This window comes from Podarcis cretensis (assembly GCF_951804945.1).
Source record: "Podarcis cretensis genome assembly, chromosome: 3".
In the NCBI taxonomy this organism is placed as follows: Eukaryota; Metazoa; Chordata; class Lepidosauria; order Squamata; family Lacertidae; genus Podarcis; species Podarcis cretensis.
Window position 1 is genome coordinate 69086059 of NC_137172.1, and position 14701 is coordinate 69100759.

Below are 14701 nucleotides of genomic sequence, written 5' to 3' on the forward strand. Positions count from 1 at the left end.
GAAGGAGACACAATGAATGAGTTCTCCCATACTGACTCAACTCCACAAGCTCCATAGCACTGAGCATAGCATAAGCCCAACGCTCGACCTCTTGCATCTATTCGCATTGACTTCTCGCCTTGCCCAGCACTGGTATAAGACAGCCTAGAAGAAAATGTGGCCCTTAGTCTTCACCTCTGACCAACATGCCTGTTGTTTTCGAGAGAACAGAGTTCAAATCCCCACATTTGTTTATTACAACACTCAGAATCTGGCTTTCTATGCAGATTGACTTCCAAAATTGATCAGATTAATGACACTGCTTACCATTCTACATGAAGAGCAAGATTTTCCTGAGCTAAGCAATGAAAATGAAGAACCATGAAACAACAAGCTGTCCTTCAAAGAAGAGCACCAAACTCTACCCTTTCACTTGTATTAAATTATTTTTCAACTCATGAAATGTTTCTGCAGATGACACCAAACTGGGAGGGGTGGCTAACACCCCAGAGGACAGGATCACACTTCAAAACGACCTTGACAGATTAGAGAACTGGGCCAAAACAAACAAGATGAATTTTAACAGGGAGAAATGTAAATGTAAAGTATTGCACTTGGGCAAAAAAAATGAGAGGCACAAATACAAGATGGGTGACACCTGGCTTGAGAGCAGTACATGTGATCTAGGAGTCTTGGTTGACCACAAACTTGACATGAGCCAACAGTGTGACGCGGCAGCTAAAAAAGCCAATGCAATTCTGGGCTGCATCAATAGGAGTATAGCATCTAGATCAAGGGAAGTAATAGTGCCACTGTATTCTGCTCTGGTCAGACCTCACCTGGAGTACTGTGTCCAGTTCTGGGTACCACAGTTCAAGAAGGACACTGACAAACTGGAATGTGTCCAGAGGAGGGCAACCAAAATGGTCAAAGGCCTGGAAACAATGCCTTATGAGGAACGGCTAAGGGAGCTGGGCATGTTTAGTCTGGAGAAGAGGAGGTTAAGGGGTGATATGATAGCCATGTTCAAATATATAAAAGAATGTCACATAGAGGAGGGAGAAAGGTTGTTTTCTGCTGCTCCAGAGAAGCGGACACGGAGCAATGGTTCCAAACTACAAGAAAGAAGATTCCACCTAAACATTAGGAAGAACTTCCTGACAGTAAGAGCTGTTCAACAGTGGAATTTGCTGCCAAGGAGTGTGGTGGAGTCTCCTTCTTTGGAGGTCTTTAAGCAGAGGCTTGACAACCATATGTCAGGAGTGCTCTGATGGTGTTTCCTGCTTGGCAGGGGGTTGGACTCGATGGCCCTTGTGGTCTCTTCCAACTCTATGATTCGATGATTCTATGGAATTCAAATGTCATCCATACAACGTAATTAGGTAGAGGTGGACCAAATATTGCCTAATGACATCCAGAGGGAAATCATGCATGTGGGTCCAGAAAGTGAGACAAGACAATAGGGCACCCTGGAGGACCCATGTATTTATCCCTTATCTCTCACACACAACCAAGGTGCTTCTGTACCTTGAAGGAAAGAAGGTCACCAAAGAGTCACTCAGTATGCATTCCAACCATTTTTTGGAATAACAGTGCAATCCTCATCATGCACAATCAGAAGTCCTCGACAGACCTCACTTCCAGGTTAGTGGGGTTAGAACTGCAGCTTAAGGAGCTATTGTAAACTGCTCTCCACCCAACACCATCTGGTCACTGCTGATCAGGGACTGGCAATGTGGTGGCCTCCAGATGGACTCCAACTCCCATCAGCCCCAGCCAATATGGACAACAATCAGAGATAATGGGAGTCTGGAGTACAAAATGTTGGCTATCTTTAAGCAGGCCGATTTGGTATTCAGGTGCACTTAGTGTTAAACAGCCTGTGCTAGTCTGTTGGAGTCGCCCGTCCACCCATCTCTGTGTCCTTTTTCTTTTTCTGTAAAAGCAATTAATTTACTAGAGTGCTAGTTTTTTTTCTTCCTCAGCTGCCATGTGATCTCGGCAAAGTCTTGTAAGCCAAAGCAAATACAATTCCACTGATTAAATAGCGTAGCTGTTTATCAAGACAGCAGGTACGCCATGTGTACTTATTGGTTATGCTCCTTTTTCAGTATCTCCCATCTGTACTTTTCTAACCTGCTCTGTAACTCAGATAGACCAGTTTCTGATGTGCACGTCACATGGCAAGAAAAGGAAAGGAACCAGTTTATAAATGTTCTTTTTTTCTGATTGTCACCTGAAGGTTTTCATTCAGATTCAGCAAGTGGCCTCCCAACACAACACTTTAGCCCATTCAGGGCAGTCATCATGAGTCCTGAATGGCTCCTTAAAATGTTTTGGTGGGTGATGTTGAATTAATATTGCAATGTACAAGAATGCTTTAACATTGATAAATAGGAACATAAACAAAGAGATGATTTGTAGAACAACTGACGGTCCCCAAGCCAAATTCCAGTGTATCTCAAGGAAGTATAATACCCCCAAACAAATCCACATGTGAGGTGTCAGGAGAAGGGCACTGAAGGCAATCCTATGGACACTTATCTGGGAACAAGCCACAGTAAACACAATGGAACTAACTTCTTCTGAGTAGACATGTAATTGATTGCTCTGTAAGTAAGCCTACCTCCTTAGATTAGTTTTTGTTTGAAAAACCTGTGGGATGTCTTTATCCACTCCAAGGGTGGGCATTTTCAAGGGAAGAATAACCACGGCTCATGTGGAATGGAAGAGGAAAACAACATACATAAGAGGCAGATTTAAGTTCCAACTGAACATTTCCATTGTTTCCATGCTGCTCCTTTTGTTCTTCTGGTTGTTTCCTGAACACTATTTCCTTTCTGATTTTCCCACAATGTCATATAAACTTACAGTGGTACCTCAGGTTAAGTACTTAATTCGTTCCGGAGGTCCGTACTTAACCTGAAACTGTTCTTAACCTGAAGCACCACTTTAGCTAATGGGGCCTCCTGCTGCTGCCGCGCCGCCAGAGCACGATTTCTGTTCTCATCCTGAAGCAAAGTTCTTAACCCAAGGTACTATTTCTGGGTTAGTGGAGTCTGTAACCTGAAGCGTATGTAACCTAAGGTACCACTGTATGGACTCAGATGATTTTGTTTCAATGTGTCTGTGGCATCATCATGTCAGAATACTATGGTGACATCACATGACTTACCACCACCAACCAGATTAAACAACCGGGTGGGCAAACAGGGCAAAATACAGTAGCCCCCTTCAGGCATTCTAGCTCACTCATGCAGTGACACAGGAGCAGGAACAGGCCAAGTAGTATCCCCCTCCTAATATCATGTGTTCTGGGAAGGCCCTCTCCCAACATCTGTGCAAACAGTGAGAACATCTGTAGATGTTTGTACATCCAGCTGTATGCATGGGGGGGCACTTTTCCCACAGACATCTACTCTCTATATGTGGATACCAGCAGACTGGCTTCTCAGTTTGCATCATATTAGAGGCAGGGCTACTGAGTGCAGCCCTGCTCCTATGTTCTTCTATACAGAAGCTAGAAGACCTGAAGAGGGCTAGAGTGGGCACAGAAGCAGGAAAATGGTGCCCAGAAGAACAAATAAGCGTGTCTAAAGTTTCCAGAAATGGAAAGTGACTTCCTGCACTCAGGGATGAGGGTGAGAAATGAGTCATTTTTGCCCCAGTCCTAAAGTAATGTGCATTTCCTCAACCAGCCTGGCATTTATCTAACAGTCTTATGTCAAGTCCAGGGACATGTGAATCCATTTCATTAGCCTGATATATATTGGGTGTAGAATCGACATGGGAAAGTGGCCTTAGATCATAACTCTACAGAAGAACGATGAAAATTCTGGCAGGCCCTGCTAAAATTGACTGCAATATCAGAGCGCATAAAAGCTCATAGAGATGGTTGCTCATTTGCTTTATAGGAGTCATAAAAACATTTCAGAGCTTGAAATGTAAGGGAATGAAAGCATTTCCTCGAGTGAAAGCAGAACTGACTGCAGTAAGAAATGAGGCAAAAAACCTCACTATTTGGATATAAAAATTCAGTTCCCTCTTAGATAAACATTTGCTTTAATGAAGATAGTTTTGCATTTATTAAATATAACATAAAGCACTTATGTACCATGATTCAATGATTTAACATTGCAAGAGAAGCACTTTAACCTATAGATAACTTTAATCAAGTATGCAGTTAATGGCTAAGAAAAAGCTCACAGCAACCTCCATTAAGCATTAAGGTATCAGCAAACTCTCAAGATACAGGGTTGAATCACACAACCATTTACTGCATAGTGGCCTCTGAAAACATTGTGCTGTGGTGCCTCTAACCACACTAATGAACTCATTTTCTGTTGCCCTCAGGGCAAGAATCACCCCACTCCTAAACATGGTAGAAAATTGAGAGAACTGGGTGTGTGGTGACAGCCAGTTTACTGTATAGCCTGAAACTACAAACAATAAGCTCTCCATGTGGTTTGTCAACTACTGAGGCCACCTCAGAACTCTATCCTGAGGACATGAAGATATGTTTTAGCCAATCTAGACATTACTTTCACCACAGCGGTCAATGTCCCAGTAGCAAATTTCCTACCTCCCAAATAAATGCTGTGAAGCATTTATTCACCACATGAAACAGGGCCACTGTGCATTACTCAAGGCCATGGTGGCAGCTGGCAGGGCTGTGCAATACACACACACACACACAACTCATGTGCTGAGCAATGCTTAGAAACAGACAAGGTGGGAAGCTTGCATAGGAATGACATTTTGCATACTGAAAGTAAGATCTTCACTATCTCAGAAATGCATCTCCATAGTCCTGTGGTGGCCAAAGCGTGGCCAGTGTAAAATTAATTCTGCAACCATTCATACAAGCATGGATATCCAGTTATGTGTTCTGTCTCTCTCCTCACAACACACCAGAAACCTAATGTAGCACATCTGTTACATTATAGGTTTGTTGGGGGGGGGTTAATTTCAGTTTTCTTACATGTGATACATAGCAACTAGCACAACCAACTTATTCTGTGTTATTAGAAAAGATATCAGTGAAAAAACATGAGTTACAGAAGGGAGAGGCCAAAATGCCATCTACTCCACCCACTGGCGGAGGAACAGGGGTGCGGGGGGAGCGCACCGCCTCTGGTGGCACAATCCTGGTGGGGTGCCATCGCAGCTGCCCCCCATACCCCCGCAGGCGGCACGCCACGTCCCCAGAATGCGCGCCACACCCCCAGGACATGCTCTATGCCCCTGCGGGCGGGGTGCCACACCCCTAGGATGCTTAAAGTTACGCCACTGACTCCACCTCCCTGCATTTAGATGCTCTTCCCCACCCACAAGAGGTCAACTGCTGCAATCCAGACTAGTATGTGCCCCAGGTAAAGGTGAGACAGACACAACACAGAGGGAAGACTCCAAACAAGTTCACAGGCAATGAACTTATACTCCACATTTGGGAATCCCAAAGTTAATACCACTATTGAAGAGGAACTTGCTTTGGCTGGACAATGCACAACATCTATCAGAAATCCAACTCTGCCTCCTTTGGGAGTTTTTGTTCTTTCTCTTCCCTCAATAATAATTTAGAACTGCTTGATTTGAGGCAACCATCAAATATGAGACTCAGTTTCTCGGCCATAAAATAAACAACCACTTGATTATTCTTCAGTTAGGTCACAAATTGAGAGAAATGAATATATAGCCTAACATTTCAATTACTGGATTGTTTGAATTTATATTCTTCTTGTTCTGTTTTTAGCATGGAACCACACCAACTGGGGGGGGGGGTGAGGAGGAGGGAAGATTAGGAGATATACGAGTAATGCTTTAAAAAAAGTTTTTTACCTGAAGGCCTTCTATGGCTAATCGAAGCATACTTGGTGTCAGTTTAGAAGCCTGTTTGAAAGTGAAGTTGCTCCAGTCTATAATCAAAACAAATCCATTTACTTGAAGTTCAGGATCCTCAATCATGGCTTCTAAGGAAAGAAGTATGGCACGCAAAATATCCACCAGTGTGTACCTGCCAACAAAGACAAGATCATATTAAGCTAGCTAACAATATTCCGATGCTAGAAGAAAAGATATTATTTGCAATCTGCTGTCAACGTATCCAGTTTGCACATGATAAAGTATGGCAATCACAGTTTCACTATATGTGATCAGATAAATACACAAACCTTTAAGAATGGGGTGACACCGCAACACAACAGTATTTGTATGAAACATGAAACTATGTGGCTGAGTCTCAATGAGTCCGAGTGAAGTGTCAGGTTTGTACACTCCCACCTCCCTTCCTAGTTTATAGTTTCAGTTTTAAAGAGTCTGATCTTAGTTTTACTTGGCTTGCAACAAACTTTGCCTAACTTAATAACAGCCCAAGCTTTGAATTTGGCTTCTTGTAAACTGGCTAGAATACACTGTATTTTAAATTAGGATTCCTGGCTGGTACATAACACTAAGGCAAGAATGTTTAAATATGAAACTAAACTTAGCATAATTCCTTACTCTAGTTTCAGAGGAGGCAGAGGGGGAAGAGAGGGGAGAGTTTGCAAGCCCATCACTTTGTTCAGGCTCACTGAGCCTCATCAACTTAGGAAGGTGTTTACACCTAGTCAGACCATTGGCCTAGCTTAGTACAGTGGTACCTCAGGTTAAGTACTAAATTCATTCTGTTCTTAACCTGAAACTGTTCTTAACCTGAAGCACCACTGTAGCTAATGGGGCCTCCTGCAGCCGCTGCGCCGCTGCTGCACAATTTCTGTTCCAATCCTGAAGCAAAGTTCTTAACGTGAGGTAATATTTCTGGGTTAGCAGACTCTGTAACCTGAAGCGTATGTAACCTGAAGCATATGTAACCCGAGGTACCACTGTACTAGGTTCAAGGGTCTGGAAACCAGGGCCCCCTGGATGCAATTGGACTTCGCTCCTATCAGCCACAGCCAGCTGGCCAACTATCAGGGATGGTGCAAACAATATCCAGAGGTTTCCCATCCCTTTCTCGTCCATACTGACTGGCAGTGGCTCTCAAGGATTTGGGGAAGTAATCTTTCCCAACCTATTTGGAGATGCCAGGGATTGAATCTGGAATTCTTTGCATGTAAAGTGAGCTATGTTCCTTCAGTATTTTTCTCTACGCCTCTCCATGATTTACCTACTGTGGAATTTTCATTAGCTAGCTAGCAAGAGAGAGTAGCAATACTGGCTGCAGTCCTGCTCCCTGTTGAGTTGCTTAAAGCTCATGGAAGTCAATTGGATTCTTGAAGCATAACTGTTTTCAGGTTTGCAGCCATTAACTTTAAAAAGAACAGAGCATTTAAAGAACCTGTTCATCCAGAAAGACCTATTAAAAGTACTTAAAAATAGCAGTCAATATGCAATCTCCGTGGGATACCTTGGTTTTCTTAAGTGGCCTTCTCCTTGTCTTACATGGCATTGAGATAAGGAAGCTTCATTTTGCACCACCACTGATGAATAATAATATCCACTACAGGACACAATTTAAGGCAGCAATTTTTTTATTTAAAAAAAAAAAGCTCATTGATAAACCAGGGCCAAAGCTAGGTTTGAAGAGGCATGAGCAAAATGCCCTCTGTGTCTCCCTTCTCATGTTGCTGGATCCCTCAGGCATATCTGAAAATGGATGGGCAGTCGCAAGGATGGTTGAGAGCTGGCATTTAAATTTCTAGCAATGCTGCGAAGTGCCCAACATAATGTTAGTCCAGAATGTCCTGGGAAGTGTAAATGGCAGCCGACAAACCCAGCAACTGGGGTTAGGATACCAGGTCTTGATTCCATCCCAACCATTAGCCCCATGATACATTGTAGGAATCACAAATTGTAAGCTTTTGTTTTCAAAGCGGCAGCATCAAGCAAATTATGATGAAAGACATCTTCATTGAAGTCTTCCCACAGAAGGAACTATTTGCATAAATTCACCCTAGACTTGCAATATCCAACATTTCACCTCATCCTTATCGTTATTTATGTTGACAGCACAGTAAGGCGGATGAATGTAAACTTGAAGTTCCATCACAGGCTCGTGACAGATTACATTAACGTATTCTCCTGAGTGATGAAACACAACACATGCTCCATTCTGAAATAAACCTTAAGGACTTAAATGTTATGTTTGAAGTAGAGCTGAAACGAAGTTTTGCTCAAATTTGAAATTTGCCAACATTTCAGAGTTTGAATTCTGAAAAATTCCCAAGTGCTCTGTGCTGAGGGACACTTAAATTTGCAATCCTGTAAATCTGTTTGAAGGAAATGTACTGCTTTTACAACTACCACCACATCAAAAACTATCCATGAGAGGACTGTTTGTGGAGCAGGGAGGACTGGGTCAACATGCATTCAGATTTCTGTGTACAAACTGAGTTTGGAGAATATGCTTCAGGATCCCCCAGCCCCAGAGTTTGTTTCAGAGCTAAATCAAACTTGCTGACTTTGGGAGTGCCTATAAAATATTTACCCAATCCATTTCAATGACTTATCAAGTGATTAAAAGTAAGCAGTATGTATGTTGCCACATATGAATTGTATGTGTAATTTCCCAAAGGCCACTGTAGGGTGTCTGTAAGTCAAAATTAGACGCAATTTAAGTAAGAGTAACCTCTTCCTTCTCCATCTTCAAGTTTTCTCAAATAAATAGCAAAGGATGTCAAGAGCTGAAAAAGCAAGTTAGGAACTATTGCCTTTCAGTAACATAAGAGAAAATTTGCATTAGCATGCCAGTAAATTAAATTCTGTTTTATATCCAGCCGCCTTCACTGAAACTTAGTTTTCTTATAGTGTCTCATGGGTCACATTTATGTACTCAATAGTGTATAACTAATTTCTAAAGATAATCTGAGATCCATGATTAATTTAACTGTGCTTAATGCCCCCTATTTATGCATGCTGTTAGAAAACCACTGTTTATCCCATTTCTAAAATGTTGTATGCCTTAAGAAAAGAGACCCAATTACGCATCTGTAAAGTGGTTGTAGCACTTGTGTGCTATAAGCAAAATTAACTCTTACCGTTGCCAACTCTCAAAACATATTTAAAAGTAAATGCACATACTGAGGCTGCAGTCTCATGCACACTTACTTGAGAGTAATCCCCAACACACACAAAATGGGCTTCCTTCTGAGCAAAGATATATAGGATTGTGCTATTGTTATTTTCACACTGATACAGTGGCGTAGCGTGGGGGTGCAGGGGGGGCCGGCCGCACCGGGCGCAACATCTGGGGGTTAGGGAAATCCACGGGTTAGGGGGCGCAAATCCATGGGTTAGGGGGCGCAAATTACTTGCCTTGCCCCGGGTGCTGATAACCCACGCTACGCCACTGCACTGATACAGCATGGGGTTGTACCAGCATAAATGATAAATTATTGACAGAGTAGAATTTCCTTTTGGAAAGGCTTAATTTACAAATTATGCTTCAGCAGGTTTTAACCAGGGCTGTGCCTATTTCATGGTTATGTGCAATTGCAGGAAAAGCTCAAAACTGACACTACAGAATCCAGCATCCTGATGATGTCATCTTTACCTTTTTAATTAAACCCCCCACCATTGTGATGGTGGCAGTGTTTAACATCAACTCCTGGGTGTAACTGCCTCCCCCCCCCCCAAAGTGTAAGTGCTTATAAGCAAATATGGCTTCCTTGTGTTTCTGTTTCTGCTGTCATTTTGACAAGATATGTATTGTTCACTCTGCTCTATGTACAATCATTTGTATTACATGTATTAGTTTGATAAATGGAAGGGTTTGAATGAAAATTCAGAACTAGGTTAGTATGATTTATTTTCTACTACACTTCACCTCATGCCTCCTACCGTCTCAGTTCAGTTCCTGCATCTGATTAATACAGCTGTTGTCAATGAAAACCTATGCCATAATAAGGCCTATTTTGTTGTTTTACTGTTTCTGTTGAAGATGGAGCCAAACACTAATTCTGTTCCATTCTCCATCCATTCAATATATACATGAGAGAATGAGCAAATGAGAACAATCACAGCACAGAACATGTAACTCAAGGTTGTTTATGCCTAGTAATTCCTGCCCTCCAAAACCTTGAGCAAAGGCCTTTGCTAGACCTGATAGCCAATCCCCTTTTAACTGTAGAGGAGGAGTGGCAAACCTGTGAACCTACAGATGTTGTTTGACTCCAGTGTCCATCAACCCAAAACAGCATGGCCACTTGTCAGGGATGATGGGAGTTTAGTACAGCAACATTTAGAGGGTCACAGATTCCCCATCATTGCCCTAAAGCATATCCATCCCCAGCACATCAGAGATTCCAGTGGTTTAAACCAGGCTGGTCCCTTGCCTGTGCTCACACACACCAGACAATGGAAACTGGGACCAGACTGGGCCAGGAAGTCTGCATGCTCTGGAGACTTGATGGAGCCTTGCAGGACTTTATGAGAATAAAGGCATTTCTTTAGGGATGAATATTCAATTTCCTGCTACAAGATATTTTTAGGACTACTCTGCTTTTGCATTTGCATTATCATTTCACTACATTTTAAGCAACTGATGTTCATTGCCTGGAAAGGCATCTGATAAATTTTAGGATAAATAGATTTACTGGCAGGAGTCATGGAGTTTGCCTCCAAGATAAAGTCCTTGCTTTTCCAAGGTACCTGCAAGAGGGTTGGATCAAGTGCATAGGGTGCTCCTTGTGGGCTCAGTAGCATTGTGACAGAGTGCTTAATCAGCATGTGTGCAGCACTTATATCAGCTGAGTTCCATCAACTTCCACTGAACCAAAGTGGTAGAATTAACAAGTCAGAGTTCAAATTTTCTGTCCCACTATGATTGGCTCCTACATTTCATTGGTATCATCTGAAATTATGTATCACAATGGGTAATTTCCATCATGCAGACACCAAGAGAAGTGGAATGTTGTCTTAGGAAGTACCTCTATCTTCTGGGCAACCCATGTTGATGCAGAAGTTCAGGCTTTGCTGCTGCAACATGGGTGATGACCAGAGGGAAACACTATAAAAATTACCTCCAAACTGGGGCAAATTCTGAGTAATTATGGGTTGAATAGTGTAGGACCAGCACCTGGGAGACTATGGTTGACATGCAAATGAGCACTCCTGAACGTCATCCTCTGTTTGTGTCCCAGCTGACTGCTTATTTCACAGAAGCGAGCAAAACTGCATTGGATAAATATGTCAGTGACAGGACAAACGGCCAACACTTTTGCTCCTTTACAGGCATCACAGCTCTTGTCACAGAAATATATTAAAGGTGGTATATCAAGACCATCCCTCTTCCCCTACTGAGCAGGATCTCTACAATGCCTTAGCCGACAGCCCTCCAAGTAAAGGATCCAAGATCCACAGTATCCCAACAAAAAGAACAAGTTTCCATTCGTCTGTTCCCCTCTCCTACATTTTATGGCCCAACCTGGCCCAATGCAAATGTGAACCTAAGAATGTTGGTTCTCCCTGTCTCTGAGCTCTGCATTTGGAAAGAATTTGAAGGACACCTCTCAAACCACCCCACTATGACAGGACATCTGGATGAGATCATCAAAATTGCAATTTGCCACATGGAGAACTCAGGACAAAACAAGATGCCTTACGCCTGGCATTCTGCTGGCTGGGAAAGGAATATTAACATCATTTCATCACTGGGGCCAAACAGGATTTCAGTTTGCTATGATGAGGTGACATTTCTAGACTGCAGCACAATGGTAAATTCAGGCAAGTGTCTCATTTGACCCCAGCTGCCCACAACCCAAACTCTTATGTTTACCTGCTTTGGTCCCAGTTGGCAGCAAACAGAACCAGGATCTTCCTGCCGTAGTGATCAAGGTTAGCCAGTCCTCCTGGGAAGCCATCCTTGAGTGCCTGCTTGATGCCTGGGTCCGTGGCTTTGAAGCTCTTGAACATATCGAGGTTCTGCTGGCGGTACTCAAAGTACTGGGCCAACAAGCGAAACGCCTCGAAATGCTGGAACTTCCTGGCCCGAAGGAAGCGGAGAATGAAGGCGTCGTCCGTGCGGAGAAAGCCAATGTCTGGCCGGGTGATGACCATGTCCCGCACCTCCTGGATGTCCTGGTGCAGGGTGTCCGGGTTTTCGTTCAGTTCTAGCCGGGCTTTCTCCAGCGTCTTTGGGGACAGGCCTGCCTGCAAATGAGTCATTGTGCCACTCCGTCCAATACTCCTCTTAAGTAAAAAGGGAGACAGCCCCTAATGCCACAAAGTCTGTTCTTCTTCTTTCCAAAAAAAGAGAGAGGGGGGAGTTCCTTATTTCCCTTTCCAGAACCGACAAGTTTGGTGCTCCTTTGCCTCACAGCATGAATCTCTCCGAAGCAAATACCCTGATGTCGTCCAGTGTGCACAACCCGCTCAGCTCCTGTTTCCCCTTTCCATCTCACGGTGGCCCGTTCACAGTAACTCCACTCAGCTGCTGCTTTTCTTCCTCGCCCTCAAATTCCCACCCTTCCCACACCCACTAACAGCTCGAAGCTGAAGTATAACTATACCTTGCATATAACCAACCCCCCAATTGCTATCCTTTCACTGCAATTGCTTGTTGATTGACAGAAATAATGGCTTTGGCACGGCCCAAGTAGATGGAGCTGGTATTCTTTATAGCCTGGCTCCGGCAATGGTGCTCCCTGCCTCCCTCCCACACAATATTGTCCTTTGGGTTAACTAGTCATGTTGGCTGGATCACCAGATTCCCTGATCAGCAGGTACTGTTAAAGCAACATGATGGCAGAGAGGAAGGCCAAACAGCCGCTGTACAGTGACTTTCACCAAGCTGGGGGCGATCAGTACTGGATATATCTCTCCTCCCCCTCCCCCCACCACCACTGTCTTCAGATATTCCCACCTCACTCCTCTGTGCAAACCAGTGATCTCACCCTTGGTACTGGTGCAATGGAGATAGCAAGAAGAGCTGTATCAATAAATCAGGTGGCAATGCAATGTTTCCACCAGGGACTTCCTCCCTCCCGCAAAATAAGAAACTCAGATCCTCGTGGATTTAGAAGTCAGTGCGTGACAGGGTACTAAGGACATGCAACTGGTCTGCTGAAGGGTGCTTCTTTTAAAAAATAAAAATAAAAACCCGAGGTTCTTATTTGCACCCCCACCCCACCCCTTTTAGCCCATGGAGCTTGGGATGGATTCGCCCTCCCCCCACCCACCCCACTTCCCCTCCTACGTACACAGTGATCTCATCCACTACCAGCAAGACTGTCGCATGTCCCTCTCGCTCGCTCCCGGGTCTTCTCAGGCAGGGGGTAAAAATATCTTCCAGGTCCTTTCCTCCCCACCACCCGCCCCGCTCCCCGCGAGGACAGACAGAGTCGCAGGACAAGAGAGGATTCAGTCGCCTCGCAACAGAACAGCCATCCGCCAGGAGAAAGGCATCCGGGGCGAAAAGGGAACAGCCAAGTAATCCGCACCAGCAAAGCAGACTGCAAAGCCGCACAAGGCAATGCGGCACCTTCCGGCATCCATCAGCTACGGCAGCTCCCTGCGATGGGAAGCAGTGGCGAGGAGCGCGGTCAGACGAGCCAAGGACATGCCCATGTGGGTCTCCTGCTCCTCCTCGCCCTCCTGCCCAGATGCCGGCGCCGTCTGGCCGCAGACAGGGCGCGGAGGCGGGCGGCGATCCTCTTCGGAGGGGCCGATTCGCTGCCGCTGGGAAAGATGGAGCTGCCGCCTCTTTGTGCTCCTCTGGCGCGAGCCAGCCGGCGGCTTCGGCGGCTGTTTGGCTCTGCCTGGCGCTCGATGCGCCGCTTCGCGAGCAGGTCGACGTCAATCAAGGCTCCCTGGGCGGCAGCCGTCGCTGCTGCTGCTGCTGCTGCTGCTGCTGTCGCCGCGGCCAGTGGCTCCCGATGCAGCCCCCGCCCCCCGCGCGCGCATTGTTATTACCCAGCACGACCCTTCCTCTCGCTCGCTAGTCTTCGGTTTTGTTGGCCGGGAGGAGGAAGCTGAAGGAAGGGCGCGGGGAGGAGGGGCGTTTTCCCAAGAAGAGCCCAGCCCCACCAGCCGCCTCGCATCATGCCTCGCTCTCGGCACCTGCTTTGCCAACCCTCCCCGATCTACACACGGAATCGGGAACGCAGAAGCCAGATCACAAACACCCGAAAAAGAAAGCCCCCTGCGCCCCAATGCGCCTTGCCTGTTGCGCTTTTGTGCGCAAGGTGGCGCGGGATGAGTTGCTTCGGGCGGTTGCTTTGGGGCGCTCCCTGGGGCCCGTGGCCTTACAGGATTGGGGCTAAAGGCAAGGCAGTTTGGAGCCGCCGAAAGCAAGGTGGTGCTAGCCGGTCAATAACAGCCTCAAATATTGGATAGATTATTCGTACCTATGTAGACCAAAGGACACGACCCCGAGGGCAAGGGCAGGAAAATGGGCTCAATGCTATATAGAAAGTACTGTAGTGGGAAGTGCCTGGAAGTGTTTCTTGGTTCTCTAGGCCAGGCACATATTTAGGCTTGTCCCCTAAATGTTCCTGGTCAATTAGAGCAGTGTTTCCCAACCTTGGGCCTCCAGCTGTTTTTGAACTACAATTCCCATCATCCCTGACCACTGGTCTTGCTAGCTAGGGATGATGGAAGTTGTAGGCCAGAAACATCTGGAGGCCCAAGGTTGGGAAACACTGAATTAGAGTATTAAAGTATGACACCTCCTTCCCAAGGACCTGGAAGCTTCTATCCGGCTTAGGAAGGGAGGCACGATGCTCACACATGCGATGCCAGGACATCA

The 14701-nt window shown here is 45.3% G+C and overlaps 1 protein-coding gene across 1 annotated transcript in view; it reads right to left on the reverse strand.

The window, feature by feature from the left end:
* CLVS2 (clavesin 2) overlaps positions 1-13126 on the reverse strand; it is a 38755-nt gene extending 25629 nt beyond the window's left edge. The window contains exons 1-2 of the mRNA XM_079970810.1: positions 11732-13126; positions 5818-5992 (exon numbers count right to left, since the gene is read on the reverse strand). Coding sequence (XP_079826936.1) covers positions 5818-5992; positions 11732-12120 — 564 coding nt within the window. The 5' untranslated portion in view covers positions 12121-13126. The remainder of the gene's footprint in view (positions 1-5817; positions 5993-11731) is intronic.
* Between the last annotated feature and the right edge of the window lie 1575 nt (positions 13127-14701).